The sequence below is a fragment of the Falco cherrug genome, chromosome 6 (assembly GCF_023634085.1).
Source record: "Falco cherrug isolate bFalChe1 chromosome 6, bFalChe1.pri, whole genome shotgun sequence".
Lineage (NCBI taxonomy): Eukaryota > Metazoa > Chordata > Aves > Falconiformes > Falconidae > Falco > Falco cherrug.
In genome coordinates, this window is record NC_073702.1 from 73,985,955 (window position 1) to 74,011,986 (window position 26,032).

The window sequence follows — 26,032 nt, forward strand, 5'->3', positions numbered from 1 at the left end:
CTATGGCCTGCTAATTTATGCTTTAAAAGCAGCCTAAATGAAAGGAAACATGTAGCATGCTCCTGGCCTCTTCTAGGACCATCTTGCAGAGCATCTGGAGCCGCTGGCTGGTTTCCTGCCATGGTCCAAAACTATGCACGTTCTCCTTGGAGGCCATACCTCTTTGAGCAGCCTGTGCTCACTTCCCCCAGCTCATCAAGTGACTTGGAAGACCTGTCATTGTCATTATTCACTACTCTGTCTATAGTTTACTCAGAAATTTTGCTTCATTTTGGCTCTCTGATAAAAACGTTACAGTATCATCTGGAAGCCAGTCCATCAAAACTGCATATAAACACATCTTCCCATTTGATTTGTTCAGTTTAATCTCACAACTGGGAGCTAGCAGTTCCTTAACCTATTCTGCATGTGCTGGCTTGAAAGTTTAACTTTTTAAGCAAAGTGCTGTCTTATATACATATGTGTATATTTAAGTTATGTATTATATACATACACATTATAGACCCTACCTAAATCAGCCATAATCCTGGTTATCTTTAAAAGTAGATGTTGAGTTGGATTGGCAAGATCTGGTTCCATAATCCCATGTCAATGGACATTAATTGTCCGTCTTTTTCATTTGAGATCCTGTAAGGTCTGGCCAGTTTTTTATTCTTCTGACAGGTCTGTGGTTGTCAGGTCACCTTGGTATTCACTTTTAAGTTCTCATTAAAATGCTGGAGTCACTCCTATTTCTCTCTTGGGTCACTTATTTTTCTGTGATCTTCTTTTTTTGTTTTTCACCCACTCTTCCTCCCATTCTGCATTTTTGAGAGCACGGTCAGAATAGAGCTCAGTCTCTTTGTATTGAACTTTTTGCAGCGCTATTTCAACAACGACCATTTTGCAAGGTTTCTGTTCTTTGTCAATGGCCACTTGATCCCTTTTCTGCAGGCACATTTGGGAAAGTCCCTTGTCTGCTGTTTCTTTCTTTCTCTCAAATCTTAACTGCCTCTTTGCTTCCTGCTATGTTCCCTCTACCTCTCCCTTTGCTAAGCTGATGGCTAGCTACTTCTCACCCTTCTCATACGTTCCCCTCAATTCCCCTGCTCCCTGTAGCTTCGCAGAGCTTTGCTCCTGTGTGTGTTACTACTCATCATGGCCACCTGCCTGCACAGCCTCTCTTTGGCTGGAAGAAAGGGGGGGAAGCTGGGATGTGCTAGCAGGGAGATCAAGAGACTGAGTGGCTGTTACAGCTCTTCTGTAAAAACTGGCCTTCTCTAGCTAGCTCTGCTGTAAAAACCGTCTTTCTGTAGCCTTCTGTACTCACCCTCCGGGAGGGAAGGAGCACTCTCTCACCTTACCTATAGCCATAGGAAAGCTGGCAGTGTGCAGAGAGGCTCTGAGCGCTATGTTCAGCTCAGTCATACTACTCCTTCTTTGCCCTGTGGTAGAGAATGGCTCATCCAACACAATCTTAAGCATCTTCTTGGGCCCTGTGGCTGGACCCTTCCACCTGCTTGCAATCTGCCCTGCTCCTCTCCCTGCCACCCTTCTGTGACTGTCATTTAGTTTGTTTCTAGCTCTAGTTTTTCTTTCTTGTGACTTGCGAGCCAGGTTCCTATGTCCTACTTTGTTCTTTGCCTCTCACATAAAAACCTAAATTACCAGACTGATCTCTTACAAGTTGCACTGTTCTTTCTGGTCCCTCTTGCTGAGCTGAACTACAGAAATTCACAATCCCTCACTCTGTTTAATCTTCCTCTCTAATAGCACCGTCATGATCACACAAAATGTCTCCTCTGCACAGTTGCATACTTGACAGTATTAATTACTGAGCTGCTGGGGTGTTTGTGGCTTTGACAAATCTTTCAGCTCTTGGTTTGACTTGTTGACCATCAATCCAAGTTACCCTCTATGCTCTTGGCAGCCTGGTGTTCTGGCCACCATTTACTCATGCTGTGCACTCACACACCCCATCCTGTGCCAAGGTGACTGCTCTGCCGATCAGGACACCCGTCTTCCCAAAGGGCTTATTTCAAGGCTGTGGCATTGTCTTCTCGTTGGTCTAGAACATATGCTCGAGTACATAAAGTTTTTTGTGCTGCTCGTCATGTGTTGGTAATGCTCTGAGAAAGAGTTTACATTAACCAAAAGCTTCCCTTTTTCTCTGCTTGTTTATCCCTGTGCTTACATGAGAAAATTGAGCTTTCTAGGTAGGATGGGCCTAAACAGCCTAAGTGCCAAAGTGGGCCTAAACTCCCTTTCAGGAAGCTTATAGCATTGGCCAAACGTAATGGGCAAGAGCTCATTGAGGTTTGCCAGGGATCGTCAGCAAATCCTGCTGTTCTGGAGATGCAGCCTCCTGAGGGGTGTGAGTGCAATCCCCAGCAGTCTGTTGCTGCGTGACTTTTCCATGCCTGGAGTAGTTCTGGTTTGTGTCCCAAGATTTGCCTCAGGAATTCAGTTGCTCAAGATGCATTTTGCTTCTGGGAGGACCAGCCTCTTTAAATGACTTCTGCTCTCTTTCAGGAGAAGAAGTTGCCCTTTACTGTGCCAAGTATCTTCCTGAGATAATCAAAGACCAGAAGGCCTATAAGGAAGGCAAATTGCAAAAGGTAAGAATCTAGCTCTGCCCTGAAACAAGTAAGCACCAATGCAGAGGAAAACCTGTGTTTAGGTACCTAGTACTTATGTGCAGGGCCCTGTCCCTCTAAGGTCTGTCTGCCATGTCTTCTATTTTAATTTCCCTTCCTTGTTTCTAGGAGTGTACACCAGGTATTCATTGTTTTTTCAAAGATAAACCTTCTGTTTTCCAGCTTAGCTTTCTTTTTTTTTCTTTTTTTTTTTTTTTTAATTTTCAGACTCATTCCAGTCACATGTGTGAGCTGGTTCTTTGACTGGTTGTCGTGGTTTAACCCCGGGCAGCAACCCAGCACCACTCTGCCGCTTGCTCACTACCCCTCACCCAGAGGGATGGGGAGGAGGATTGGAAGGGAATGTAAAACTCAAGGGTTGAGATAAGAACAATTTAATAGGTAAAGCAAAAGCTGCGCACACAAGCAAAGCAAAGCAGGGAATTCATTCCCCACTTCCCACGGGCAGGCAGGTGCTCGGCCATCCCCAGGGAAGCAGGGCTCCATCACGCGTAACGGTTACTCACGAAGACAAGCGCCGTAATGCCAAATGTCCCGCCCTTCCTTCTTCTTCCCCCAGTTTATATACCCAGCATGATGTCATATGGTGTGGAATACCTCTTTGACTAGCTTGGGTCACCTGTCCTGGCTGTGTCCCCTCCCAGTTTTCCCTGCCCCTCCAGCCCTCTCACTGGCAGGGCCCAAGGAATCGAAAAGTCCTTGATTTAGTATAAACATCACCCAGCAACAACTAAAACCATCAGTGTGCTATCAACATTGTTCTCACACCAAATCCAAAACACAGCACTGCACCTACTACTAAGAAGAAAGTTAACTCCATCCCAGCCGAAACCAGGACACTGGTTTTGGTAGGTTGTTTTTTAGGGGGCAGTGGTAGCTTTTGTCAGAGGTGGGAGGTTAGTTCATGTCTTCCTTCCACCAAGTGGTCCTTCTGATGTAATTTTCCCTTGTAGTATTAATGCATGATCTGACATCAGGTGTCCTGTGGGCTGGAGCTGGGATCTGTAGCTGTGTGGGTGAGGGGAAGGCAGTCCCTCCAGAAACTCTGTTTACATCTAGGCTGAGGATAGTCTACAACACAGACTTGAATCAGTTTGTGGCTCTTGCTCTAGGCTGAAATGCCCAAGTATTGTGCTTTGCTGATCCCAAGCTGGCTGTGCTTGCTGACTGCAATGAGCCTGTCTGCTGAGTCGAGGAGTCTTCATGCTGAGCCATTCCGCAGTGGCTTTGATTGCTATCCTGTCCCCAGGCCCCCCATGGACTCCAACAAGGCTTGTGACTCAGTGTCCCACAAGCTCCTCCTAGGGAAGCTGTGGAAGCATGGGCTGCATGAGCAGGCAGGCCCAGCCAGGGGGTTGATGATCAGTGGCACAAAGTCTGGTTGGAGGCCAGTAACAACCAGTGTGTCCCACGGGGCAATACTGGGTCCGGTCCTCTTTAACGTCTTCATTAACGATCTGGAGGATGGGGCCGAGCGTACCCTCGGCAAGTCTGTGGGTGACACCGAGCCGGGAGAGCAGCTGCACGCCAGGGGGACCTGGACAGGCTGGAGAAACGGGCTGGCAGGAACCTTGTGAGGTTCAGCAAGGGGACGTGCAAAGTCCTGTGCCCGGGAGGAACAGTCCCGTAGCACCAGGATGTGCTGGGGCAGCCCAGCGGGAAAGCGGCTCGGCAGAAACGGCTCCGGGGTCCTGGTGGACACCAAGTTGACCGTGAAGCAGCAACGTGCCCTTGCTGCAAAGGCGGCGAACGGTGTCCTGGGCTGCCTTAGGCAAAGCATTGCCAGCTGGGGGAGGTGATGATCCTTGCCCTCTGCCCAGCCCTGGAGAGGCCACCCCAGGAGCGCTGGCTCAGTGCTGGGCTTCCCAGCCCGAGAGGGGCATGGCCAGGCTGGAGAGGGTCCAGTGAGGGGCCACCAAGATGCTGTGGGACTGGAGCCCCTCTGCTCTGGGGCAAGGCTGCGGGAGCTGGGACTGCTCAGCCTGGCGCAGGGCAGGCTCAGGGGGTTGGATCCGTGTCCATAAACACCTGCGGGAGGGTGCCGAGGGGACGCAGGCAGCTCTGCCAGCGGTGCCCAGTGCCAGGACCGGAGGTGACGGACCCTAAATGGGTGCCAGGAGGGTCTCTCTAAACATCAGGAAACACTTTTCAGTGCAAGAGTGACCAAGCACAGGTGCAGGTTGCCCAGGGAGCGTACATCCTTGGAGCTGTTCAGAAGCTGTCTGGACATGGGCCTGGGCAGACAGCTCAGCATGTCCCTGCTGCACCGGGGTGTTAGGTCAGGTGGACCCCAGAGGTCCCTGCCAGCCTCAGCCATTCTGTGGTTCTGTATGGTGTGTGTTGTAGGAGAGACTTGATTGCACAGCATGACACACAGGCATTCTGTAATGAAGTTGAAAGTGTGCACACCCTCATGTCTGTGTTCATGCACAGGCCCTGGAAGATGCTTTCTTAGCCATAGATGCCAAGCTCACTACTGAGGAGGTGATTAAAGAGCTCTCTCAGATGGCAGGACGGCCCCAAGATGATGAAGATGAGAAGGAGAAAGTTGCTGACGAAGATGATGGTAAGTCAGATGCCACTGAATAAACAAGTGCAGCTCCAGGACAGGGACTGAGAGCAGTTGGGTCAGGTCTCCTTTAGCAGAAGGTTTTCTGTGCAAATTTCTCAGTTAAATTTCAGCTGGAGTTGAACTGCCACCCCTCAGCACTCTTTATTGCTTCGGGCAGATGCTAGGCAAATTCTGATTCATTTGGTAGCTTAATCCTATGAATAACTAACAATTCTGTCAGTTTTCTGTAGAGCTTTCTCCATGGGTTGCAGAGTTCTGGGATGTGTCAGAAATCTCTGAGGTGTGAGGCGGGCTAAGTTGTGAAAGTGGAACAATATGATGTTCCAAGCTGGTGACAGACACCAGCTGCAGATAGGATTGAAGCAGATTCTGATCTCTTCAGCGGTTCTCAACAAAGAAACAAGTGTTCATTTTCACCAGCAAGTAGTTGCCAGACCATGAACCCAGTTAGAATGTAAATGCCAGGGTAGAGTCCGATGCTGCTCTCAGCTGAATATCTTGTAACTAGCCTTGAAGCAGATGCAAAGTGATACAGTCACCTTGAACACTGTGTATTGGTCTGAAAACGCTAAATTTGTTGGCCCTCATTCTCCAGCTGACAGTAGAGGTTTTGTTTGCTTGGTTGTTGGGTTTTTTTCTTTTATGTTCTGTATTTTGAGGAGTGTTTAGGATATGGGTGTTCCTTTTCCTTTTGGGATTAAATAACAAGGAAAATTATAACCAGGGGGATGTCAATAGGGAAGCAGTGGTCATTGGCTCATAATTTAGGGAAAGTCATCCTATTTTCTGTCTAGTGTCCTGCTTGGGAGGAGGTACTGCATTCACTGCCTAAAGCTATTCTATCATCTGTTTGTAAGTGTCTAGATTACAGCTGGTTGGGATCCCTGTGGTGCTTAAGGCCCATGGAGCAACTGCTATAACAAAAACTTCTTGTTCCTGGTTGTAGTATTAATAAACAAATCTGCACATGAAAGTGGTCTGCCTGCTTCCCCCGCAGCTTCAGATGAGCTGCACCCAAGAAATACGGGGCTCTTTACCCTCCAATCTTACATCTAATTTAAATGCTCTGTGCTGCCTACCAGTCAGCCAGATAGCATCGGAGGCTGGAGTCACGAGGGTAACTTGCAGACTGCGTGCTTTGGCTGTGGTTAGAAGCCGTTGCCCTGCGATTTGTGTATTGTTCATCTGCAGCACTTGGAAGCTGTGGGATGGCACGGGCCTGGCTGCATTTGCCTGCGCCTGCTGGGGATCAACCTGTTGAGCATTGCTGAAACCTGTCTGCAATAGCAGCATCCAGGCAGGGCAGCTCACTGCTGAACCCAGTGTGTGCTACACAGCTGCTGCTGTGGTGATGTATCCTGCTTTCTGACCCTCTTTGTCCTCACCCCCCTCCCCCTTTCCGTTTTTAGTGGATAATGAGGAAGCTGCTCTTCTGCATGAAGAAGCCACAATGACCATTGAGGAGCTTCTCACACGCTACGGACAAAACTGCACCAAGAACCTCAAAAACAAGTCTTTAGCTCCAGCTGGGGAGAACGCTGCAGAGGGGACAGGCAAGCAGCATGATGGGGAGTCAAATATGAATGGAGAGGCTGACCCAGGGGAGCTTACCGACCACAAGGAGAGGAAGAATGGGAAGCCAGATGAAGAAATCACGGGTATTTCCTCCACCTCAGACAAAGCCAGCGCTGGAGGCAACAGCCCTGCTCTGCAGAAGCCTGAACTAGGCAAAGGTGACGAGGCCGTCACCTCTTCTACTGGGGAGGCAGGGCCCTCCTGCTCCTCTACGGGAAAGCCCCAGCGCACAACCAAATCCAAATTTTTTGAGGACAGTGAGGATGAGTCAGATGAGGTTGAGGAAGAGGAGGAAGACAGTGAGGTAGGAAACAGCACTGGGACAGAGTGGCCTTCTGGCTGGGCAGAATGCATTGCTTACTGTGGTACTTGAGCTATGAGCCTCTGGCTCATCCTAGGTGTGTCCTAGGAGTAGGTTTTTTCAGGCTGATACTTTGAAGACCATCTCATGGGAGTGTTGGGGATTGTTTTGACAACCCTGACAGAAACATACCCCCATTTGTGCAGTGGCCGTAATGGATAGCCGTCTTGCTGCATGCACCATCCCTTCATTCACTGTGGTAGCTGAAACTAGCTGCTCTGATTGTAGACATCAGGTGTGGGGGAAACGTACCAGGTCATCTCACTCTTCTGGGGCAAACTTGTCATCTGTCCCCAGAATGGAGGGACCAGCTGTCTGGGGAGGGCACTGAGGGCGTCCTGTGTGACTCCTGGTGGTATCTCTCGTTTCTTGTAGGAATGCAGTGAAGATGAGGATGGTTACAGTAGTGAAGAGGCAGAGAATGAAGATGATGAAGATGACACTGAAGAAGCAGAGGAGGATGAGGATGAAGAGGAGGAAATGTTGTTACCAGGCATGGAGGGGAAAGAGGAGGTGCACACCCTGTTCTTGTGTTCTGCAGTGTAGTGTGGAGCCAAGGGCACTTGGGGGGCACTCAGCAAGGAGTTATTTCCATTCAGATGGGGATAAAACATCCCTTTTGTTCTCCTGAGGCTGAACACAGCTGCTGACAGCCTGACTTTATGCAAAAAGCTGAGGAACAAGGCATGGGTCTGGGCAGCAGGCTGGGATCAGAAGAGGCTGACCTGGCTGCTGGGTTTGCTGTGCATAGAATCCACTGTGGAGGTTGGCATGGAAGGAGAGTACAGGACAGGAGTAGGTCAGCTCTGCTGGCACTGCTGCTCCTGGGTAGAGCATTGCTCTCTGCCGGGCCAAGTCAGTGGCCCCTCAGCCCGTGGCAGTGCTGGCAGGTGGGCCAGGGACCCAGGGCATCAGGAAAAGGGGACTACAGCTTCAAAGGTGCCAACCTTCTCTCTTCAGAGAGATGTCCTGGCTTGCAGTGAGGCTTCTGCTTTGAGCTGGAATCAACATGTTCGAGCTGAGGGTATATAGTGAGATATACCGAACACTGGAGAACCCTGAACCACTGGCGGTTTGTGAGGCTGGAGCGGAGGTATTGCTTGACCATGCCTCTCATTGAACCCACTCCTGCTGTGTTTCATGCTTCTCTCAGTCTTTTCTCCATTGTTCTGTGTGTGCCTATGGGAAGAAGGGGTAAGACACAGCATGTCAGGGTTTGGGACACGGCTGGGACCATCGTTCATTTATTGACCTGATACGGAGCAAGAGAAAGGAGTCTCAGCAAAATCATTTGTCTCTTGCAGCCTGGCTCTGACAGTGGGACAACTGCTGTTGTGGCGCTTATCCGGGGCAAGCAGCTGATTGTGGCTAATGCTGGAGACTCTCGCTGCGTGGTGTCAGAAGGTGGCAAAGCTGTCGACATGTCATATGACCACAAACCGGAGGATGAGGTGGAGCTGGCCAGGATAAAGAACGCTGGCGGCAAGGTCACCATGGATGGAAGAGTGAACGGTGGTCTCAACCTCTCCAGAGCAATCGGTGAGTAAGACGGGGGTGAATGTTGGCTTGCTTGGCCTCAGAGTACTGTGCTTAGAACATCTGTGCTTCCAGCACTTGCCAGCTGATAAGTTTAAAACAGTTTTTTACCGGATGATGAGTAGAACGTATTCAATATTTGATGTGGTAAGATTTGAGTCTAGTTAGAGAAAATAGCCATGAAACTGGCAGATGTTGATAGAAAGCAACACCTAGCACCTACCAGGCTCCAGCGCAGGACAGAGTGTGTGAAGCCTCCAAGGCTATTGTGCCAGCAGCTGGGTTGTCAGAAACCACCTCATACAAACTGTCTCATAACCAGACTGTTGACTTTTGAACAGGTTTTTTTTCTGTTAGCAGGGTGCTGGAGGATCTTGGTATGTTGCTTCCTGGAGACCTAATTTTATACCAGTTTGAGCTCATTTGTTCCTGAGCCAGCCTTGCCTTTTAATTGCACAAACTCCACCCTCACTTGCTGCAGTGCTTTAGGCAGCACGTGGATGGTGTTTGTACTCATCTCTTGGTCTCTTATGAACAGTGTTGGGGTTAATGGCTCGGGAGGCTGGGCACATCTATTAGTAGCCAAACAAGGTCTTGGCCCAGTCGATGGCTATAGTTTGAGCGGATGAGATAGATACTGGGAGGCATTAGGGAAAGGGTAGTGAATAACACTGAGAATGTACTGGAAAATACACAGAGAAGCAGCTATGGGTGTGAGTGGAGAGTACTTGTGCAGAAGGACCAAGACTATTGAAATTATCCTAGGGTGAAGAGATAAAAATACGTTTAGGACAGAAACGAGGAGTTTGTTTATCTAGGTAGGCACCAACATTTCCACCTACTATTTTGCGGTGGCCCTAGAAATCCCTTCCTAGGAGGTAACTCCAGGCAAGCCTGGTAGTCACAGCTGAGGATCGGTTTTCTCAAGTGAGCTTTGGCTACTGAAGGTTTGGGAAGACCTGAACCCAACAGTGTGCTGTGGACATTGCACTGAAATAACTGGCCCAGGACAGCCTGAGCTTCTGGAAAATGAGCAAAGCCAAGCTAGTGCTGGGGTGAGTTGCAAATTCTGCTCCTAGACACACTCATTTCATGAGCACAGCTGCAGGGTCTCAGCTGGTGTTGTCAGACAGTGTGTGCTGTTGGCCTGGCATTGGCCCAGGAAGGCTGAACTGGCAAAAGCGCCTCTTTCCCATTGTATGGTAACAGCATGTTGGGCTTGCCAAAGCTAATACCTGGAACATGTGGCAGATTTCTCTCTCTGATGTGCCCACAGCCTGATCTGCTCTGGTTGTGGGAGCACTGGCTTCAATTCTGCTGAGGTTGCCCTTTCGGCAGTAGTGTTTCTCACTCTTCAGGAGTAGGCAGCATTGCCAGGGCCCAACCACAGAAAAAGTGATCCTCTTCTCTGCTACAGGTGATCACTTCTACAAGCGGAACAGGAATCTGCCTCCAGAAGAACAGATGATCTCTGCCTTCCCTGACATCAAAGTGCTGACAATAAATGATGACCACGACTTCATGGTCATTGCCTGTGATGGAATCTGGTGAGTAGTGAGGGAACTGTTGTGCCTCTCGGGCATCACTACACTGATCTTTCTCTGGAGCTGGGCCTCAGGAACACCCAATGGCCCTGGGTGCTAGTCAGACACTATGGCATGACTGCTCCCTTCGCTAGCCCTTCTGAGCTCTTCGCTCTCTGCAGGAATGTGATGAGCAGCCAGGAAGTGGTGGATTTCATCCAGTCCAAGATCACTCAAAAGGATGAGAATGGAGTCCTGAGGCCACTCTCCTCCATTGTAGAAGAGGTAAGGTCCAGAGCTTCGGTATCCCTTCAGCCCACAGTGTTTCTGCATCCCAGCTTGGTGCCTGACTCTGCCCTCCCTCTCCATCAGACTGGTTTGTTCAGCACTTGGGGTATCTGGGAGCGTATGGCCTGCAACACTGGTTGGAACAGGAGCAGAGATGCCTCTGAATTGGGACCCAGTTCCTGTGGCACCCTGGCCAGTGTTTCTGACTTCTAGGTTGCTGTCAAACCAAAGAAGTTTCTGTCCACTTCCAGAAAACCAGAGCTGCTGAGGCTGTTCTGTCCCTTGTCTGGTGGCAAACAGCATTTGACCCCAGCCCGCACTGTTCTGGCCTGGCAGCCCCTAAGCTGCTCTCGTTTGCTAGAATGGGCCTGGTGTCTCAGGTGATTCACAGTGCTGTCTGTGCTTTCCGCTAACCTGTCCTGTCCTGTCCCTCTGCAGCTGCTGGATCAGTGTTTGGCTCCAGACACCTCAGGGGATGGCACCGGCTGTGATAACATGACCTGCATTATTATCAGTTTCAAACCCCGTAATACACACCCACCTGCTGAAAGTGGGAAGCGGAAACTGGAGGATGTGGCAGCACCAGCAGAAGAGAATGGCGGGGATAACAACAAGAAGGCCAAGCTGGAATAGCAGGCCTCGCACAGGGACTTTGCTGTGCACTCACCAGACTCGTTTCTTAAACATGCTGAACTCAAGACTCCAAAGTCTTGTCCTTTTTTTAGCCTTAGCAGAGGCCTTGTTTGTTCGTGTCCTGGTTGGGGGGTGGGGGGGCGGGTCTGGTTAGCAAGGGCATGTCGCACTGTTCATCTGTAACCATTCCAAAGAGGGAGCCAAGGGCAGAGCTGCACGCGGGAGCAGCCACCAGCCACAGCGCAGGAGCTGGCCACAGCTGGCAGCCTGTGAGCACAGAGCCCTGTGGTTAGAAGAAGGATTTCCCCCCATTGCCTCCATGTGGTTGTTACCATTTCTGTGCCTGTGAATTTCTGTTCGGAGGGAAGAACTTTTTCACTGTTGAGATTTTTTTAATCTGTACCCAATTATTTAAGGCCCTTTCTGTTTTTATTTGTGAAACAATCTGGCTGTGGTGCTGCTGCCACACTTTGTTCTGTTGTACACTTTCAATCAATACTTTTTTCAAACTAAAAGCCCACAAAACGTAGCTGTACTTTTGGTCCTTGGTTCTTTCCTGGAGGTGGGGAGAGAGGAAGGTGGGATGGGGAGGACAATGTCTCTGGCATCTTAGAGGCACCGTAGGGGATGTGTCTGCAGCTCGCAAGAAGCAGCTGGCTTCTGCTGTGTGGTAGCAGAGCGCCAGCCCCTGCTGCAGTGCTTGGGCCTGCTGCCTTTCTGTTACCCACCCTGAGGTGGCCCAACTGAGGTCAGTCTGTGGCACACGGAGCAGGAGACAAGGCTCTGGAGACAGTTTGTGTCTGCTGAGGTACAGGGGTACCAGTCACCCTCCTGACCAAACCTGCCCGCAGCATGCTGCACCCCGTCTAGCTGCGTGCTCTTCAAGGTGCAACAAAGAAGCGGCTCCAGCCTGGTGTGCCGGATGGTGTAAAGCTTGTACAGCGTGTGTCGGTACTGCCGTTGCTCCCACAGGAGCAAAGTCCCTGGGCTATAAACCACTGATGGAAAGGTCAGCTGCTACTCCCTGCTGCTGTGCCCCTTCACCTTCCACCTGGCATGGTGTGGGAGCACAGGGAAGCGCAGGTGAGGTTTGCCAGCCAGTTCATCTCTAACTCCAGCTGCTCTGGCGTTCCTGTGTCATGGGGGAGCTCCCTTGGCAACGCCTCGCACTGCAAGCCTTCCCTCTTTGAAAACGAAGTCCACCCTCCTAGTCCTGGACTGTTGTCTCGGCTTCTGCAGTTCAGTCAGCCCATGCCTCACCAGCCAGGATGGGTGCATCTCATGTCATCTTTGAGCCCCTTCCCTCATGGCCCTGATATGCCCCTCTGTCTAGTGGCTTTCCAGTGATCGTGTGTCCAGACCCGAAATGTTTTGGCCGCTGGATCATCCAGGCTGGGCTCCTGCAGCCCTGCTCAGGCTTGGGAGTTCAGAGTTACAAACACCCATAGGCGCCGCCGTCCAACTTGCTGCTCAGGCTGTTTCTGTGCTCAGAAACTCCAGATGAGCTGACATGTTCCCCTAGAATGGTGCTGCCTGAGTAAAGCACCCAAGGAGAGGATTTTTAACTTTGCAGAAGTGGGTTTCTTCTCAGGGCATCTTTCGTTTGCTGCCAGATGGGTTTGTCTCAGGATCATTCCAGCTAAGGGACAGCTCAGTACCTGCTGTTTCCTCCCTGCTATGAATGTGCTGGCCAAGCTGCCCCCAAATTCTGTATAAACAGCCTGAATTGTCACAGGAACGAGCAGAATTATTTCATCTGGTCCTAAAAGCATTTGTTATTTCTGAAGTCCCTCTAGTTTCCACACATCTTTTTTAGAACACAGATGGTAGCAATGCTGTAGAGCCTTGTGCAGACAGGTAAATCCCAACCCTGGATGGAGTGCCCAGAGCTGCAGTGCCCTGGGAAACTGAATCCAGAGGCAGTTCCGCTCAGTGGAGTTAAAAACATTGAATTGTCATGTGCCTCCAGTTTCATTCCTGCTGTGAGGCATCAGCCTCAAGAGGGTTTGGTTTTAAACTTTCTTCCTAGTCATTAAAGTTTTTAGTACAGGAGTTAACACCTGTCTCTGCAGTGGCAGCTCCCTAAAATGACTCTGGTTAGTGGTGATGTCACATTAGTAAATTGTATTGAGGTGTAGCTGGGTTTAGACCATTCACTGTGCGCTCTATTGATGTTCCATCATGCTAGTTTTTAATCAAAATGCTCTGTGGTATGTCATGTGGCTTATTGAGGGCCCTTATATCCACAGGTATTTTCATTAACCTACTGAAGCTGTTTAAAGAGCAGAATCAGGAGTTTTGCTAAGACCAGCTGGCAGGTTATGTGTCAACAAGTCATCTCCAGAATGCCAAGGAGCCATGCCAGGGAGGGGTCCTGGTGACCTCTTTGGAGCCAGCAGAAGCCCCCAGCCCCGTTGCCACAGGGCCCCCCAGAAGGACAGAGGGACCCAGGGCTGCCCAATGTCCACATGGGTGCATGGGCGGGAGACACCCCTGCTGTGGGATCCTGGGGCACGCAGTCCTGTGGGCTGTTTGGGAGAAGGGAGGGACTGAGGAGGGAGGAATGAGCATGGGAAATGGGCATAAAAGGGGCCAGTTGTGGGTGGGAGGAAAAAATAAATAATAATAATAATAATGGATCACCACAGTGATCTTATTTTCTAGCTGTTTTCCCAGGTGCATGGGCTCTTTCTACTGCACACAGGGGGTGTGGAGGCCAGTGCCAGCAAAGGGAGAGTCCAGCATGCTGGGGAGGGACACGTACCTTAGCATGTAGTCGGCAGCAAACATTGCGCTGGATTTGCTGGTACACAGGCAAAGAGGTCTGGGGGCTAGGTTTTGGTGTAGCCTGGGACAGAGCCCAGAGAGACCAGAGTCTGAGAGTTGGCTGCTGAAGGCAGCGGGAAGCCCAGGCCGTTAGGTGACGCAGTAAGATCAGCCACAGGCACAAAAGAGGCACAAAGAAACAATGGCAAGTGGAGTAATTTGATTGATAAACTGACCCAGCTACTCTCAGGCCCATCAGAAGAGAAGCACCAGCGCCTCAAAGGCCAATGTCCAAAAATCTAGCAGGACAAAGCGGTACAAGAGCAGGTGGGGGGACCGAAATCACAGACACACACCCCTGGGCCCCTCCCAGAGCTGTCCCAGGAGAACCATCAGCCCCATGGTCCAGGTGGCCTCATCTACGTCATCCAGAGTCCTCTGGAACACCTTGCGAGCACAGGCTGGGAGTCTGGCTCCCTAGGGGTGTGGAACACATCATGGGATGCAAGGAAAGAGCATTTGGGGATAGCACAGGGTTTATTATGGGATGTTTAGGGGAGGAACCCAAAGTGGGAAAAGGGAGAGATTCAGGAGGTTTGGGGAGGAACACGTGTGGGCAATAGAGGCTTAAGGGAGTAAAAGGGTCTATTGCAGGTGAGCAGAGACCAGGCAGTACACAACTCTGGCCATGCCCTACACCTGCTCATCCTAGTCTGTCCTATCACCTTCTTAAACTACACGTCCAACCAACTTTCCTCCATGTGAGTGCGGGGAGCATCTGTGGTGCCAACAATGTGCGCACACATGCATGAACACCAGCAAAGAGCAGCCGCACCAGCTGGGCAGCAGGTGATGGGGCCTGGGAGCAAGGGAGCGAGTGGGTCCCTAAGGGCAGCTCGGGCAGGGTGTGGCTATGGGACCACAGGAGTCGTGGTTGACTCTGGGTGTGAGCACTCCTGTGCATCTCGAGGGTAAAAGCACCTGGGGGGTGTCAGCTATGGGACCAGGAAGGGGACCTGATGACTTCTGGGTGAGAGACAGGCACCGCAGCAGCTGCACGTGGCTGGGGTCAGGGATCAGCGAATCACAACAGCATGGAGTGCGTGACCCACCATGGCTGGGGAAGGGCAAAGGCGCAGGCAGCACTCACCCCAATCAGTACCAGTCCCTGCAACCATGCTCTAAGATGCTGCCAGACTCTGCTAAACATCAAGTAGCTAAATGTTCAGAAGCAGCTTTTTCTCCTGTGGGAAAATCACTTTGAGGAGGGAAATTAGAGAAAAATTGGGTCCTAATAGAAGCATAGTATTACAGAAAGCTTTTTAGGCTAAAATACAGCTATCACCTTCAGGACGGTTGGCATGCACGGAATCTGCATCACCTAAGGCACACAACCTGCTATCCTGGAGGAGCAGTGGAGGACGGAGCAGAGTGGAGACACAACGGCCAGGCTCTGCTGTGCTCCCTGCAGGATTGGGAATGCGATAGTACCACACAGCCAATAAGCTGCATAGCGGCTGCAAAATATATGAGAAGGTGTCTGTTGCTGGGCCAACAACCACGGCGAAGACCAAGCAAGAGCCTCATCTGCAAGAGAAGGTCGGGAACTAGGCCCCTCAGCACTTCAGAGCCTTCTGACGAGAACGTGCTGAGTGCTAAAAGAAAAAAAACTGCTAAAAAGATAAAATTCAAGGATCCTAGGGTAAAAGAATTGTGGTAGTAGTAGATCGAGCTCTCCTACTCAAATGGGTCCCCCAAAGAGGGTGGATCCCCCACTCGGGGAGCATGCATAGTAAATTTAAAATGAAATGTATCTTTAAATGAAAGCGAGGGAACTTCACATCAGCATAATGAAGGAATGTATGACTAGGGTCACTCAAGCTCCACCTGAGAGTAAAGAGAAGTATAAAAAGTGAACGAATGAGGGGACAAGGGGGGAAGACACCACCAAGAACAAGTGAAGGGAAGACACCACCGAGACGGACTCCTGGGACCAGCTGATGGGCTGAGCCTTGCTTCTCCCCCCTTTGGGATGCCTTGGGTGAGACTGAAACTAAGTGCTTCTGCAGGAGACTCAGAAATATCTCTAGAGAGTTACTTTTTAATATTTGTAGCCAGGCTGTATTGTTTGTAACGTTTTTGCGCATTTCATACTTTATAACATTTTATTTGCACATGCCTTTTTGCAAACAGTCACTATCACTGGCAATCCAAGAACCTGTATCTCTGTTGCACAAATAAAACTGCACTGTTAAGTAGCTGGTTGTTGCAGTTTCTCATTGAACGTGACCAAACCCTAGAGTGTGGCCATGCTAGCTCATGTGTATGACTGCTCTGGTGGTGCAGACTGCTATTAGTGTATCCAGACCCGTGGTAGTTTAATATACGTATTAAACACAACTGGGCTGATAGTGGTAAATTGGACATCACTTAGAACTTAAACCTAGCTGCACCTAACCTGCCACCTCGGTGAGGAGAGTTGGAAGGCAGGGGGGGTAGTATTTTCTGCTAAATTACTCCATCCCCTTCAACGCAACATCTCCCAAGGATGCTGCAGCGGACTGGTCGTAGGCAGGATCCCACTTGCCTGCCCAGTTCAGGGTACCCATGCACAGCCTGTGGCATTCCCACACAGTTCCTCCAAACCGGCCTGGCTGCAGGATGGATCCTTGGTGGGAGTCAGGACCCACAACTTTGAGCTGCTTGGCCCGAGGAGCTTGGGAGTCAGGGGGCAGCTGCCCCCACCCCAGCCCATCCAGGGCATTCCTCAGGGGCACCCCTGTTGCCTGCGGGCAGGGCGATAGGCCACAACCAGCCCTGCATGTGGAGGGACCAGGATGGCCACCACTGCCTTGTCCTCATCCATATGCAGAAATGGGTGCCCTGCAGCCCATGCCAGCATCCCATGGGGAGTGGAGGGAAGCCAATGTAAGATGTGGAGCACCACAGCTCTGCCAGTGGCTGGGGGATAACCTGGCCCCCAGGCAGGGGCCACCCCACACAGGAGTGCAGGGCTGTGTGGGGGCCCTTAATCCCAGTGCCACCATGGAAGGGAGCAGCTGTGGGCACCCTTACTACTGATGCCCCTTCCACCTGGGAGAAGCCATAGATCCTTCAGCACCACTTTCTCCCCTGCTTTGGAGTGGGTGCCTGTCACAAGGATCCAGGTAGGTCCCCATGCTGTGGCACCCCACATGCTAAAGCATCACCCACAGCTGGCCCAAGGGCACAGGCCTCCTCTCCAGCAGCGCTGGGACCACTCCACACACTGCTGGGGCAGGTAGGGTGCAGATACATGGGTACGGGTCAGCATAGTGAGACCTGTGTGTTCCCCAGCTCTGCCCCAGCCCAGTGCATGGCCTCCCACCCTCAGGGCTGCTTTGGGCCCCCGCTGCAGCTGTCCCGCACCACACTCGAGCTCTGTCTGCCAGCAGCCACGTGCTGCCCCCAGGAAGGCAGCTGGGGCACACAGGTCCCATGGGTGCCACACACTGTGCACCAGGGGCCGGCCCAGCTGGGGCAGTGCTCAACCCCTACCCAAGTTGCTCAGTTTGCTGGTGCCAGCTGAAGTTCTACAGCAACACATCCCACCCTCCCAGCTGTATGCCATGCTGGTCCTGCACCCGCAGCACTCAGCTGGGGTGTTTGCCTAAGGGAATATACCCGATCTTCCCCTGCTCCCTGGCCCTGCTTGTCCCCTCTGCCTGTGCCTGTGTGGGGCTGGGCCCACTCTACTGCAGAGGAACACACCATGGACCAAAGCCTGCTGTGATGGGGGCTGTGCTGTCGGGGAGGGGGGCTGTGCCGCAGGAGACAGACAGACCCTTGGACAGTAGTTTTATTTCCCAGTGGTGCCAGTGCTTGAGCCTGCCTTCAGGGAAGGGGTGCACAGGGTGCTGGCAGCATTGAGCACAGTCAGTACCCACCCAGCCTGGGGACGGCCAGGACCCAGTCCATGGGGCTGGTGGTGCCCCACAGACAGTGACCAGGGCACGGATCTTTGTGCCAGTGGCAGATGAGAGCTCTGTGGATTGAGGGTCTCCCTGCTCAGTGCTGCAGTCCCCCTCACTCTGCAGGGATGCCCATGGTGCTGCACTTGTCACTGGTGCCTCCCAGGGAGTCCCCAGAGAGACTCTGCCCTGACAGCACGCTGCACGGGCTCTGCTGCCGGGCAGGGTGCGGCACTGCTTCAGTTGACACCTCCACCTCGATGTTGACACCTTCCCTGCAGACAAACACAGGGCCTGAGGGTAGCAGCCCGAAGCGGGATGTTGCCACACCTCTGCCCACTACAGCAGATATGGGGAAAGCTGTTAAGAAGGAGACACGCCAGTCCCCTCTGCCTCCCCAGCACAGCAGCCCCAGCTCACCTGTAGGACATATCCTGGCCCTCGCTCAGCATGCTCCCTGCAAGGGCCACTGTGCTGGCTGACTGGCTGTCCCGCTCCTTCCATGCCACCCCGGGGTGCGGGCTATGGCTGCTGCTGGGAAAGGAGGCAGTTGTGTCTGGGGCTCCGTCCTCACCTGTCCTGGGGCTGGGCAGCACCGACCACAGCTCATTCATCGGTGGAGGGAGAGATGGTGCTGAGGACCCTGTTCACAACAACTGCTCCCCATCCATGGCAGGGAGCAGAAAGGCCCTCCAGGCTCTCAGCAGGGACAAGCTGGTCCCAGACTGCTCTGAGCAGCACCCGCTTTCTCCAGGACACCAGCCTGCAGCCTCCCCACAGGGACAGAGGTGTGCAAGGTACTGGCCAGGCCAGAACCGGCACAAGTCCACAGGGAGCCCCTGGCTCTGGAGATGTCCCAGCCACAGAGGCCAGAGGCAGAACCAGGGCCTGTGCAGCTCAACGGAGGGCACAGGCCAGCAAACAGACAGTAGCACAGGACTCACGCTTGGTCAGGTTCTCCAGCTCCACCACACCGAGATCCCCAGGTGGGCTGCGGCCACCCCCACACCCCCAGCGGCTCCGAAACAGTGACAGCACCACCACCCCATAGACATAGGTGAGCACCAGGGGCACACCAACACCTGTGGGCAGACAGGCAGCTACCGCCCAGCCCCCAGCAACAGCCCCAGCTGGCCTGCCCCCCTGGGCAAAACGCTGGTGCCCCAGGTCTCAGACATCCCCCCCCCAGAGACACTCCACTGCAGCGGCCCCCAGGCCCCAGTCCCACTGTCCCCAGCATGTGGGCAGTGCCCTCAGCCCTGGCCACTTACCCACAGTGACTGCTGTTATGATGGGAGACACAAAGAGAGAGAGGAGGACACTGCTAGTGACAGAGAGGCACTGCTGGCACCCCGACAAGCTGCTCCTCTGGCTCTGGCCCAGCACCTCAAGGAGAAGCGAGACAGGTGAAGGGCTCTGCAGAGATCTCAGCACACAGCCCCCAGGGATGGGGTCTCTTCCTGGCGCTGGCAGAGCTCTAGCCACAGCTGCCTGGACACCCCCTTCACCTCCTCAGGGACAAGCAGCCACCATAGTGCCACCACCACAGCCCAGGTGTTCCTGGAAAACAGCCCTGGACCCCTGAGACCCCTTCCTCCTTTCGCCCACCCCAACCCCCACCTCTCCAGGCTGAGAGAACCCTCACTGGCTACGGGTGCTGGGGTAGGCAGCAGAGAGGGTTCCCACCAGGAGGGACTGTGGGGGAGGCAGGGGGGGCACAGACACACGCTGTGGGCAGTGGCGAGCACTGCATGTCTGTCTGGCCCGGAGGCCATGGGCTGCCAGGCTCGGTGGGGAGTGCGACCATGGGGACTCCAGGGCCCCCTGCCAGTACCTTCCTACCCATGTAGATGGGGATCCCAATGGTAATGACAGGGACAGCGATGCCTGCGATGAGGGAGATCACCATAGGCGCCCCCAGCACCACACCCAGCTGCCACAGGATCTTCTGGGTCAGTGACCAAGGCCTCTTCCCCCAGAAGGTGCAGCCAGAGGGGCTGCGAGGACAGAGTGGGGCTGGGACAATGGTTCCTGCGCAGGGGCAGGCAGACACCAGCACAGCCCATCCTCACGCTGGGGGGAGCCCCACGGGCCCACCGGGGAAGCAGAAAGCCAGATTTCTCCACCCCAACCCTGAGCTCCAGCTGCCACCTGGAACCCCGCTGTGGGGTGCTGACAGCCGGCCCCAGGCCCCCAGCCTGGCCAGACCCAGCAGCCCTCTGCTCCCACCCCACCATCAGCCCCACAGCCCAGCCAGTCCCAAGCCTGGCTGTGCATGGACGTGGCTCTCAGCAGGGTCCCACTGCCACCCATCCTAAACCCATAGCTCCTGGCAGGGCCCCTGGCCCAGCACTGCAGCACCTCCAGCTCAGCACCGGGCAGCTTCTGCAACCACCCCTTAAGCTCCTGTCAGTTCCTCCGCCCCAGCCCCCCAGCGGCCCCCCAACCCAGCACTGACCTCAGGAAGTGCACACCAGAGATCTCCTGCAGACAGAGCCAGCAGAAGAGGCAGCCACAGACCGTGCAGTTCATGCAGTTGCAGCTCCCGTCATTGATCTTCATGATGAACGCACTGCAGCGTGGACAGACCTTGACATCCTCAGCCTCATCTGGCGGGGGAGAAGATGAGACGAGATGGATGGGATGGGGGGGCAAGCGAGACATGACAGTGCAGGTCCACCCCCACACCCTGTCCCAGCATCACAGCCTGTCCTGTAGGTGTCACGGTGAGCCAGGCACAGCAAGGTCTCACTACACACCCCAGCTTGACTGGCACAAGGGCCACATGCCTCCACACACAGGCAGTCAACAGGGACCACTGGGTCCTGGCTCCAGCATCCCCACAGGCAGGAAGGTACAAAGGCATCCAGCTGTGCTGCTCAGTCATGCCAAATCCCTGCCCTCCTTGTTCCCACCCTGGGCCAGAGTCTCACCATGCGCCAAGTCCTCTGGGTGGACTAGCTGTGCTGAGGGGCTGGTCAGGCGGGGGGCTGGCAGCACTGGCGCACAAGGGCCATCAGGGTGCCAGGGCTGCCGGCAGTGGTAGCAGAACTCAGTACCACAGCCCTCATGCTCGCAGGTGAGGCGGGGACACTCGGCACAGCCATAGGCAATGACAGCATAGCTGTGGGAAGAAGAAAGTCCGTGTTAGGGGCTGAGGGGGCAGCGGTGCCCATGGCCATCCCTGCATCCCCTCCATGGCACAGCCAGGCCATGCAGTGGCAGGTGCCAGCTCCACACTGAGCCAGAGCTGCAGCCCCTGTAGCCAGGAGAGCCAGGAGACACTGTCACCAGGTCAGACTGCAGCACAGCCTTCCTCACCCAGCACCCACACAGTTCCCTTGGGGCCTCCTAGGCTGGCCCAGCATGGCCAAGAGCACCAACCCCAGCAGGCACACAGCTGCCTGGGCTCTGCAGCCAGGACAGGGACCAGGACATCTCTCTGAGCAGGCCCAACCCCACACGGGACCAAGCCACAAGGGGATTCAGCCTAAAAACAGCTCACGGGACACGGGCACAGTCTGCTGGGCACCAGTTCCCAGCTGGGGAAGCCCTTTGCCTCCACCGCGGGAAGAGGTGGGGGACCCACATGGCTCCCCTGCTCCCGGCTCTGTGCAGGGGGCCAGCCAGTCACCTGCAGTCAGGCGCAGGGCACCAGCAGGTGCTGGGGTCAGCCACCAGCAGCTGTCGCAGGAGGAACTCCTCATACTTGTCACGGAGGGCAGGCTCAGCCAGGAGGTGGTGGACATCGGTGGGCTGCAGCACGGCAGGGCAGTGCGGGCAGGCCACCTGCACACGGCTCTCGCTGACAGCGATGCGCAGGTACTGCTCCAGGCAAGCCCGGCATGAACGGTGGTCGCAGGAGGCCAGTGTGGGAAAGGCCTCGGGAGGCTGGGGCAGCAGGCACAGGGGACATTCCACCAGCTCCTCACCCTCACCCAGGGGCAGCATGATATGCATCTCCTCAGGTTCCTTAGGCTCTGGCTCCTGTTCTGGTGACATCTCCCCTCCAGCAGCCTGTGGCTTCCACCCAAAGAAGCCCAGGAGGCGGAGGGGTCCATGCACCCACGTGGGCCGCTCCATGGTGGCCCATCAGGGTGGCAGCCAGCTGCTGTTGGGCTACAGAGGGCAGCAGGGAGGTGCCAACCCCCGCGTGGCCGCCACGGCTGAGCTCCTACCTGGGCCTCAGAGCCAGCAACCTCCTCACAGACAAGAGCTGAACCATCTCCAGCTGCAGTTGGTGCACTCAGCCTGCAAAGGAACCACATGTGAGAGCAAGCTCTGGGCCCTGGCTGTGGGAATGGGCCCCCAGTACCCATGAGACCCCACTACCGCCCTGCCGGACCCCAGAGCCATCCACCGGCTGCACCACGGAAAGCATCCCAGCAGCTCTGGGACAAGCCAAGACCCGCAGTGCTCCTCGCAGCCCCTAGGCCAGCCCAGTCCCAGCCATTCATCCCTGTTGGGTCCAGGACAGTGGAGCCAACCCTGCCAGCAGTGCCCTGGCCCCAGCACAAGCCCTTCAGCATGGGGACCTGGCCCCTGGCCCCAGCTGGGGCTGTTCCAGATCCTCCCTCCTCTGGTGGGTCACAGCCCACAGCCCAGACCCGAGAGCTTGCCTCTCTCTGCTCCTGCATCCGCCTCCTCCTACACCTGGAACAGCTCCCACATGCTGCGCACCAGCCCGGCATGGGCAGCAGCCCACCCTGAAACGGCAAGCAATCTCCATCCAGGCACAGCTGCCGGCAGAGCCCTGTCAGGGCCCAGGACATTGCTCACCTCCTGCACCCCCCAGCACAGCCACCCTTGAACTCAGCACATGGCCCAGGGGTCCTTGCTTGATGTCTCCAGCTGACATGCTCCCTCCCACCAGGCTGCAGGCAAGAACAAAAGCACCCAGCCTTGCGGTCCCACAATCACATCCTGCCTGGTCAGTGCGACCATGGTCACCCCCAGCCCCACGTTGGCCCAAAGGCCCCAGGTGGCAGTGCCAAAGCTGACCAGTCTCATGCTGAGCTTGGGCAATGCAGCCACAGCCTGTCTCCAGCCATCCACATGCCCCTGAGCCAGCTTTGTTCTGTCCCACCCTGTCTCCTTCAGATCAGCATCAAAATTCAAAGACACAGGACCTCCCAAATGCCCTGAGGCAGGGAAGACAGTGGTCTTTGCAAGGAAGGCAGTGGCAAACACTATGACAACTGGTTTGGCACTACAATAATCACACCCCTCACCTCCCCCACCCCAAGTCTGTGTGGCTCTGCTCTCCAAGAAAAGACATGACTGAAGCTCTGACTTTGCAGGAGTTCGAGTGCCCAAGAGCCACAGTCTCAGCACAGCCGGACACCAGTGCTTACCACTGCAGACACAAGCTCCTTAGACCAGCCTGCACTGGGAAGCTCCTAGCCACTGCTAGCTGGAGGAAGCCCACAGGAAAAGTCGGGGCAAATCAAAACTGCCATCACTACTCCTCTCAGGGTTAGCTCACAGGAGAGCACAGAATGTCTCACTGCCACAGAGAAAGCACTTCCTCCACAAAGGTTGGATCCTGAACTGTCCCAGGAGGAGAGAGCTCCTCCACCTGCCCTGCAACCCAGGGCAGCAGCACCTGAAGCCTCGTGAGGAGTGGTCACTTCTGACGAATGTTTCCTCACATCCCAAGTGCTGCATTAAAACCTGCATCGCCCAAGCTGCTGCTGAATTTGTAGAAGAGACAACCAAGCCAAGGGACCCAAGAGTCCGTTAATTAAGTGACCAGAAGCCAGGTGATTACAGGAGAGAGGAGGTAAATCTGTCAGTTTTCCCTTACTTAGAGCTTACAAGTCCTAGCCATGCCATAATCTCTTCTGACAGAAGAACCAGTCCCTCCACTGGTGTCCTTGGTCTTTGCTTATCTATACCCCAGAAAGTTGCACCCTACACTTTACACCTCCATAGCATCGCTGCACCCCTCCACTCCAACAGCCTCTACTGTTTTTTGCGTTTCAGCACAACTAAACCAGGAGAAGCACTGGCATGGGAGGAGGTAGATATTAGTGACAGCTCAGGTAAGACGGAGGAGTCTGATTACATCTCCTTTGCTGGGAACTAGTAAAGTCCTGCACCATGTCACCCCAGGTGATAAGCACTTTCTGGTGAGGTGACAACTGAGGAGCTGATGGAAACCAGGCTGAGATTGAATTTAAATTGTTGTTAGAGAATGGGAGGTACCGCAGGAGGAAAGCAGGGAAGGAATGTGCTCAAACACAGAGGAGGGCAATGGGACCACTGTCTCAGGTGACTGATGGCGTCACCACAGACTCTGCTCAGCAGAACAGCAGGAGCCCCTGCCGAAGCAGCAAGAGCTGCACCGACACTGTGGACATCAGCTGTCTGACCAGCGGGGCCAGCCCGTGGTCACAGACACCCCAGGCCTGCGCAGGTCCTGCACTGGGACTACGACACCTTGACTAAATGGTCCGGGCTGCACAACACAAGCGAAGAAGCACTGGCAGGGATCTAAGCAACCCCATCCTCTGGCCCCGAGGTACCTGTCAGCAGGGAATCGTTGCTGATGACACAGCATGGCCATGGCTCCCCTGGGACTGCCACAAAGCCCAACACATTCGACTGCCTCAGGGACCTGCAAATAAACAAAACCTATCCATGAACAGGATCAGCAGCAGCAGCTCGCACAGCCAGAGTCACTTGGACACATCAGACAGCTCTTCTAATGGAGCCACAGAGAAGGCAGAACGAGTCCCATAGGTGGGGACCACATCCAGGGCACAGGTCTAGGCATCAGAGCAGATGAATATAAGATACGGCTAAGCCAGAGCAGGGCTGCTGCCCCCAACACACAGAGTTGCACAACAGCCAGCCCTGGAAATGGGCCAAACCACAGTGTGGCCGAACAAGCCCTGAGGCAGGGTAACCAGGGGCCCTTCTCCCCAAGAAGTAGGACACAAAGCCCTAGGTGTCCCCAGCCTGCACAATGCCAGGACACGGGAGACAGAAGCTGCAGGAAACCAACCAAAGCAAAGGCAAATGTGACAGCATGAGACGGCTGAGCTCCCCCAGGGGCTGCAGTGTGACTGCGCTGCATGAGGAGCTGTCACAGCTACCCTGGGGCCCAGCAGACTCCTTGCCTAGCAGGGTCAGAGCATTTCTGAGCGTCCAGGAGCTGAGCCACACAAACCGGGGGAGATTTTCTGAGAAGGGGGGGTTATGAAGCACAGGGACCTGCCAGATGAGATCAGGAGCTCCACCACGTGGGGGCCCATCACCCGCACGTGCTCCTGGCAGAACCAGGCAACAGGGCTCAGGTCTGTGGTCCTTGAATGAGCTGTGATTATGCGGGTATGACTGGCACAGGTAACAGCCACAGAGGAGCCACTGCACGGTCATGGTGCCCCAACTGAGTTTGTCCTGCATCTGCCTCTCCTCCCATGCCTGGCTGTGGGGAGTTGGGCTACCCTTCCTCTACAGCCAGTTCCCACAGGGGTCACCACAATCACAGAATAATTCAAGGTGGAAAGGGACCTCAAGAGGTTTCCAGTACACCTTCCTGCCCAAAACGGGGTCAGCACTGGGGTTAAGGACTTTATGCCAGTTGGGTCTTGAAAACCTCCAAGGACAAAGACTGCATAACCTCTCTGGGCAACCTGATCCGTGACTGGACTTGTTCCCACTTCCCAGGACAGTACAAGGGAGCAAGACCCCGGCTGGGTGTCTCCAAAGGACGGTTTCAGTTGCCTCTGGAGATCAGACCACAGGCAGGACTGCGAGTCCCTCTCTGCGCTGCCAAGAGCTCCAGATCCCTCATACAGGCTGAAAGGATCTCAGCACCGAAGGACCAAGATGGTGAAAGACTCGAACGCTGCCAGTCATCGCTACTCATGTGTCCTGCTTCATGTCAGTTCTCCATCCTGCCTGGCCACCCTGCCCTCTTGTGCCAGGGCAACGTGGGCTCTGGACCACCCACCCCCACTCTGCTGGGATCCCCAGAGCCTCTGGAGCTCTGTAAGCCCACCGGTGCCACAGGCAGAAAAGCTGTCTCAACCTTCCACCCCCAGTGGTGCGTCTCCATCGCCCTCCCGGGAACCCCGCTCCTTCAACCCTCTCCTCTGCACGAGGCGGCCCGGGGGGGCAGCTGTATGGCCCGGGGGGGTATATAGGGTGGGGGCAGGGCTATATGGCCCGGGGGGGCAGCTATA

At 54.3% G+C, this 26,032-nt stretch overlaps 2 protein-coding genes across 2 annotated transcripts in view; one reads left to right on the top strand and one right to left on the bottom strand.

The window, feature by feature from the left end:
- Positions 1 to 11,653, top strand: part of PPM1G (protein phosphatase, Mg2+/Mn2+ dependent 1G) — a 28,343-nt gene extending 16,690 nt beyond the window's left edge. Inside the window, exons 3-10 of the mRNA XM_055713523.1 lie at positions 2,512 to 2,597; positions 5,070 to 5,202; positions 6,618 to 7,087; positions 7,520 to 7,657; positions 8,449 to 8,683; positions 10,098 to 10,227; positions 10,386 to 10,488; positions 10,930 to 11,653. Coding sequence (XP_055569498.1) covers positions 2,512 to 2,597; positions 5,070 to 5,202; positions 6,618 to 7,087; positions 7,520 to 7,657; positions 8,449 to 8,683; positions 10,098 to 10,227; positions 10,386 to 10,488; positions 10,930 to 11,124 — 1,490 coding nt within the window. The 3' untranslated portion in view covers positions 11,125 to 11,653. The remainder of the gene's footprint in view (positions 1 to 2,511; positions 2,598 to 5,069; positions 5,203 to 6,617; positions 7,088 to 7,519; positions 7,658 to 8,448; positions 8,684 to 10,097; positions 10,228 to 10,385; positions 10,489 to 10,929) is intronic.
- Positions 11,654 to 17,610: 5,957 nt separating this feature from the next.
- LOC102053611 (E3 ubiquitin-protein ligase RNF19B-like) lies at positions 17,611 to 25,967 on the bottom strand. The gene is made up of 9 exons (XM_055714926.1): positions 24,368 to 25,967; positions 21,475 to 22,091; positions 20,774 to 20,964; positions 20,299 to 20,449; positions 19,675 to 19,837; positions 19,112 to 19,226; positions 18,785 to 18,922; positions 18,261 to 18,474; positions 17,611 to 18,115 (listed from the first exon to the last, which is right to left on the bottom strand). The coding sequence occupies exons 2-9, from the start codon at positions 21,921 to 21,923 to the stop codon at positions 17,956 to 17,958; spliced, it is 1,581 nt and encodes a 526-aa protein (XP_055570901.1). The 5' UTR covers positions 21,924 to 22,091; positions 24,368 to 25,967; the 3' UTR covers positions 17,611 to 17,955.
- Between the last annotated feature and the right edge of the window lie 65 nt (positions 25,968 to 26,032).

Coding starts and splice junctions, on each gene's coding strand:
- LOC102053611 (XM_055714926.1), bottom strand. CDS start 21,923: ATGGAGCGGCCCACGTGGGTGCATGGACCCCTCCGCCTCCTGGGCTTC. Junction 19,227..19,674: donor CCATCTACATGGGTAGGAAG/GTACTGGCAGGG, acceptor CTTCTCCTTGAG/GTGCTGGGCCAGAGCCAGAG. Junction 18,475..18,784: donor GCTGGAGAACCTGACCAAGC/GTGAGTCCTGTG, acceptor CAGGGTCCTCAG/CACCATCTCTCCCTCCACCG.